This window comes from Montipora foliosa, chromosome 8, assembly GCF_036669935.1.
Source record: "Montipora foliosa isolate CH-2021 chromosome 8, ASM3666993v2, whole genome shotgun sequence".
Lineage (NCBI taxonomy): Eukaryota > Metazoa > Cnidaria > Anthozoa > Scleractinia > Acroporidae > Montipora > Montipora foliosa.
The window spans coordinates 12,776,892-12,783,117 of record NC_090876.1 but is presented as its reverse complement, the minus strand read 5'-3'; the positions used below and the strand labels follow the sequence as shown (position 1 = coordinate 12,783,117).

General features: G+C 40.2%; 2 protein-coding genes across 3 annotated transcripts in view; both read left to right on the top strand.

Annotated features, from left to right (window-relative positions):
• Positions 1-247: 247 nt before the first annotated feature.
• LOC137967753 (uncharacterized) overlaps positions 248-6,226 on the top strand; it is a 201,576-nt gene continuing 195,597 nt past the window's right edge. The window contains exons 1-2 of one of the 2 annotated variants that reach the window (XM_068814323.1): positions 248-303; positions 1,020-1,166. The gene's annotated coding sequence lies outside the window, so the exon portion shown is untranslated. Of the gene's footprint in view, positions 570-1,019; positions 1,167-6,226 lie in introns of both variants that reach the window. The other variant, XM_068814320.1, reaches the window with a different exon arrangement.
• LOC137968263 (uncharacterized) overlaps positions 4,479-6,226 on the top strand; it is a 12,918-nt gene continuing 11,170 nt past the window's right edge. The window contains exon 1 of the mRNA XM_068814874.1: positions 4,479-5,715. Within this exon, the coding sequence (XP_068670975.1) occupies positions 4,479-5,715 (1,237 nt within the window). The remainder of the gene's footprint in view (positions 5,716-6,226) is intronic.

Below are 6,226 nucleotides of genomic sequence, written 5' to 3'. Positions count from 1 at the left end.
GTGGAATATGGACTATGGACTACGGACCGCGGACTTTGTATAAAACACAGACAATTAAAGGTCTAAGGGGCTCATTGAAATAAAATTGAATTTCATTTAAAATTGAAAATTGCTGTAATTCGCTCTTGCCATACACAACCCAGGGTCCTGATGGGCTAAGTGGGCCGGGCGGCTCTGGGGATGACAATGAAATACTCCTCGTTCCCAGAGGCCAGCCGCCAACATCAATCGAGTCAAGTCTGTCAAGTCACAAGTCAAACGAGAAGCTCCGAAGTTCTGGTACTGTAGGAACCAGGGTTGAGTGTACGTGTAGCTAGTGTAAAACCGGCAAATTTAAAGTAGATTGGAACAGGAACAAAAGGGAACGAAAAAAAGAGCGCATTTTGAGATTTGAGGGGTGTCATAATTCTGCAGGATTATTCTAATTAATGCGATCTTCAGATGCAAAGCACATCGCCCTCAGCTCCATCGTACGGCTCATTGGTTCTGGAGGCGCTTTTCCTTCAACTAGAAGTGTGCTTATCCCTTGGCAACAAACCTAGCAGGGATTGTTAAGGCTACCCTAGAAGGTATACTTAGCTCCTTTGATTTTCATTTTGGAAACGATTTTTGGAAATGGTGTCCCTCAAGTTTCTTCCGATTTTTGTGTCACCAATTAGTGCTCTGCGCTAGAGATTCTCGACACATAAATAAAGTTGATCATCATCATCATGTGATGATTTCTCTTGAGACGCGATAGACCCAGGGACGATTTGTGAAGGAGTTGTCATTTTACCAAGAAAAGCGCTGGATAACTGATCTTTCCGTTGTCAAATGTATTGCTTGTGATAATTTGAAAATCAAGAGCTGTTTACCAATTTTTCTTGCATTTGCCCTTCATGAGGTACGAGCATTTTCAACCAGGCGGATGTACATAACAACTTGTTTGCTTCTTGAGCAGTATCAATTATGTTAAGTTATTTAAAACTTACTTGACATTTCCTCCTGCTAAAATGTTCCTCTACCGATCTATTTTATAGTGAGAGTCTCTCAGAGAAAGATCAAGCGAGAGCTCATCAAAGTTTCTCTCACTATGCTTCATTCAGATTTGTGAGACTGTGAGAAGTTTCATGTACTTGGTATTAGAAGAAGTTGAACATCACAGATGAAGCAAAGCAACTACAAAGGTACACGCTAATGTATCCTTCTGATTTCTTAATACTTTATTGAGACCTAATTATAGCCCTTATATTTACGTGTACTTGGGGTGTGTTTCAAGGGTTCAGTAGTGTAGCAGCTCTTGCTAGGTGACTAGGTGGCCGATTCGGCGAACACCTTCGCGATGTTGAGAAGAATGACAAGGATGCATCCTTGTATTATTATTATTATTATTATTACAAGCCAGTCGCTCGCCATTTTAATCTGCCAACCACTCCAAAAAACACATGGCTATCTGCGGCCTTTCCCTACATCTAAGGTACGACGGAAAGCTGCAAGAATCTGGAACAAAAATTCATCTTTCAAATCGGCACCCTTAATCCTCACGGTATTAACGAACACTTTTCATTTAACTAATATATTCCTATTTTTCACGTTGCCATGTTACCACCAATAGCATAGCTCCTACTCCACTTTAAAAACTACACGTAACCCACAATTCCTCGACTCGCTCTGACGAAGAGCTAATGCTCGAAACATCAGCTTATAGAATCTCTGTACAGTGGCCAATTTACATTATCAACTCTGTTGAGAAAACCAAATTTTTGTATACATGTAGCTCTTGCTATTGTTTGGTATTGTAAGTAGCTTCTCTTGTTTTTAAGTCTAAGTCATTGTTTCAATTGTTTTAGTCTTTTGTTTTTGGCTTGGGTAGCAAGCCAATCGCTTATACGTTACGAGAGCTGCTACGTTACCCCAAGGGTTAGATGGCCCTAATTTTCATTTTATGTTATTTAATTATGATAAGCAGGCCTTCTGACAGGGTGCGATTAAAAAATGCAAATTATGCGATTTTTTCAGGGCAGATTGTGCGATTAGAAAGGCCAATTATGCGATAAATAATGTAAATTATGCGATTTTTTTCTCAGCAATTTTGAGCTTGTTTTATAAGGTTTTAGGTTAAGAAAAACACTTTTTTGCTGCCCTAAAGACATTTTGATCGACATTAGTTCGTCAACCACAAACTTCCGAAGATGGTCAATCACAATAGGGCCATACCCCCATTTATGAGAGAAAATAAGCCGCGGCTTTCTCTGGCCGCGGCTTACAGAAGACTGGAATGTTCAACCCGTATAATTGGTACAAAATCTACGTTCACGTCTTTTTCAAGCCGCGGCTTATATTGACCTGGGAATATATATTCATATAAATAGTTCCTTTTGCGTATTTTGTACACCGTGGCCAGAGTAAGCCGTGGCTTCTTTTCTCTCGGATAAAAGGCCCTAATATTCCACGTTGAGAAAAACATCAGTCCATCGTCCACGTGGAGCGTACCTGTGAGGTACTTTCTTGCTCGATCGTGAGCTGTCAGATTTGGCGGAATGTGGGAACTTCATTCTTCGTCGAAGAAAAAGCGAGCGTTTTCACAACAAACTTATCCATGAGTAAGTTTTTATCAGTTTTCAACGAAAGAAACTACATTTTGCCGAAAAACTTACAACTTCGCTTATTTTTCACAAATCTCTTCTATAAGAGAAGGCAACTGTGTCATTTCAGTGGTGTGTATATAAGGGCATGTTTGTGTTGCACCAATAGAAGGAGACTCGTACCAGGTCCCCGACATGAAAAAAAAAAGCCTTGAACTTCGAATGTTTACGAAATCGAAGGTGACAAAGGTTTTTTTAGCCTTTTTCCAAGATAAATCATCTTAAAAATGGCGTATTTATGCAGGAATTTCTAAGAAACGTCTTGATTTATGTTTCAGTTTATGACTTTTGTGCATCCTTTTGTGAATTATGCGATTTTTCGTGAATTGTGCGATCGGATGCGATTTGAGGTCGATTGTGCGAAATCGCACCATCGCGTAATATCAGAAGGCCTGGATAAGTCATGAGATTCCTTTAAATTTATCTTGGGACAGCTGTCAAGGGAAGGGGCCCTTGCAATAAAGTACAAGTATGAGTGCAGGTCTTCCAGTAAGCATGCTCACAAACACAACAAAAAGTACATGCAGTGTGTTGCATGATCACTTAGTGGGTTGGAGGCCATTTAAGCTTAACATATACTTTAATTTCTATTGCATCTTTGATGGATCTCTTTAGTTTGGCACAAACAAACAAGTCAGAGCATGTAAGGGCCTGCACATAACTGTCTGCTCTCCTCAGGGGCTTTTCAGGGTCAATGAAATATTTATTGAACAATAATGTTACCACACTTGTTTTAAATAGAATCCCAACTGGTGGGAGACAGACCAGTTGGCTATTTACAAGGGCAGCTGCAAAACTGAACAGGGACAACCCAAAACTACTTCAGTTAGTGGTCTGAGTGAGGCTGGAGACAGAAACTCTGGATTTCAAGTCCAGCCCACAAATAACTTATCATAGAGCCTCTCCTTGCAGCAACCACAATGCCACTTTCACATGCTCTGCATATTAAAGTCTGCTTAAGAGACAGTGGCCCAACATGCCAGACCCTATCCCTGGTTTCTGTAGCATGAAGCGACTAGGAGTATTTCTACTCCCCCCTGGATGGGATCCTAGTCTATTGCAAGGCTACCCCCAGCATTAAATTCACCAGTACCCATTTATACACCTGGGTGGAGAGAGGCACCGTGAGAGTAAAGTGTCTTTCCCAAGAACACAGCACAATGTCCCCAGCCAGGGCCCAAACCAAGACCACTCGCTCCGGAGTCGAACACACTAACCATGAGGCCACCACACCTCCCTCACATGCTCTGCATGGAAAACTTTAATTAGTAGACAATTAGTCGTATGTGTTAAAGTTACTGACAGGTACATGTAGCTGTTATTATGGTCCAGGGCACTGCAGTAAGAGTCCTTGCACCTGTGTGCTACATGTACAGTGTAGGTCAGGATATTTGATAAGCATGTGCAATTTTTGAAATAAAAAGAAAGGTTTTTACTGTACTGGCACTTACTGGATTGGTAAGAGATACACTGTATACCTACATTTTTTTATGTAATGTTAGTTGGGCTTTCAGTGCTCATTAATATCAAGTCTAAGCTGTCGGTCAGTGTTTTATTTTAACTCATAAACCTCCATGTCTGGATAATGACGAAGAGTTGTGATCAAATTATCTTTATTCTACTCTTTGTTTGTGTAGTGTAGAAAGTAAATATTAGGCAAATTTTGCAAACATAACTTGCCCATTGCCCATGCACCACTAAGCACTGACTTTCTAAACATTACTTTGCCAAAATTACCTTGATTTATATCGGGATGAGCGTTTGGCTGTAAAATATGGTAATCGCTGTTAATACTCAGTGTTTATATTCATTGTTAACCATTTCAGTTGTCTGTCAATTGCAATAATTGAAATCATGTCACAAGGAGGAGTATCTGTAGAAGCAGAGGAGATTTTTTCCCAAAGCAAGAAAGCACTGGACATTACTCTTTTAGGGAGTGAATGGAATTCTTTGGCTGGGGGATTGTCAACATTAAACAGAGAGCTTGCAATTCATCTGTCACAACAGCCAAATGTTAGAGTTTCTGTGTTGGTCCCAGAGGGTGCTTGCAAAGATGAAGAAAAAAAGGAAGCCCAAAATTTTGGGATCAATGTTCTTGATGTAGGGCAACAACCAGGCTTCAGTGAACCTCTTGACTGGTTGGGCTTCCCACCTCAAGATCACACAATAGATGTTGTTGTTGGCCATGGTGTGAAACTTGGCCGGCAAGTTAACATCATAAAACGTTTTCCACAATTCCAAAATTGTAAATGGGTGCACATGGTGCATACTGCTCCAGAAGACCTCAGCAAATATAAGGGTTATGATAATCCTACTTCAAGGGGTGAACAGAAGCACTGGGGTGAGGTTGATCTTTGCAAATATGCTGACCTTGTCGTTCCAGTGGGACCAAAACTTAAAAAGGCTTATTCTTCCTATTTGCAGGGGTGTAAGAAGGTTGAAGATATTTTTGAAATAGTTCCAGGTGTATTTAATAGGGAATTTGGGGATTTAGTGCAACAGGCCAAAGTTGAGAGTAATGATGATTTCAAGGTGTTGTTGTGTGGACGTGGAGATGAGGAGGACTTTGAGCTGAAGGGATATGACATAGCTGTTAAGGCATTTGCTGATCAACGCCTGAAAGGAAAACGTTATTATCTTTTGTTTGTGGGTGCCCCTGATGGGAAGCAGGATGAGGTCAGAAGAAGACTTCTCAACTGTGGAATTACTGATGAACAGCTGACAGTGCGAAAATTTGTACAGAACCGTGCAAAAATGAAGGATCTCTTTTGTGAAGTTGACCTTGTCATCATGCCTTCAAAATCAGAGGGATTTGGTCTTGTAGCCCTTGAAGGTTTATCAGCTGGTTTACCAATTCTCGTAGGAAGTAATTCAGGATTTGCAAGCGCATTAGAAGAGATTGACTTTGGAGACACATGCATAGTTTGTTCAAATGATCCCGCTGAATGGGCAAAAAAAATTGAAAGTGTCAGAGCAAAACATAAAAGGCGGCTTCGTGAGATGACATCACTAAGAGACTCTTATAAGGAAACGTTCTGTTGGAAGGAACAGTGTGGAAATCTCGTGGAGAAACTGTGGAAAATGGTTCAAGGTATTGTACTTATTATCGTGTTTTGGTTTTACAACTGCATGTACACTGTATGTTCTTTTTGGTTTATATTTAGCACAAGTGCTGCTAACCCTACCTACAGTGTACTGTGTGCTTGTCTGGTCTGGGATGAAGAGGGAAAAGAGGAGGTCCAACAATATAAATACAGTGTAATTGTGACAATAATTAATTATATATTTAACAATATTATTCTCCAAAGGCGAAGTGATTATCGGTGAATATTCACCGATAATCACTGAGCCTGAGGGGAATAATTGTTTTAGTATAAATACACACTCAGGTGATTATTTCAAAAAAGAGCAAAAACAAAAACATTTCAACGCGAAGTCATCTTCACTTACAGTGGCAAAACGACTACTGGCAGCCATTTTGGCTGTCGAGGTGATTATCGGCTGATAATCCGAGATAGCGAGCCAATGAGAGCGCACAATTTTGTATAATCACCTGTGTATTTATACTAAATATTATTAGTATAATACCACATGTCAAGTGA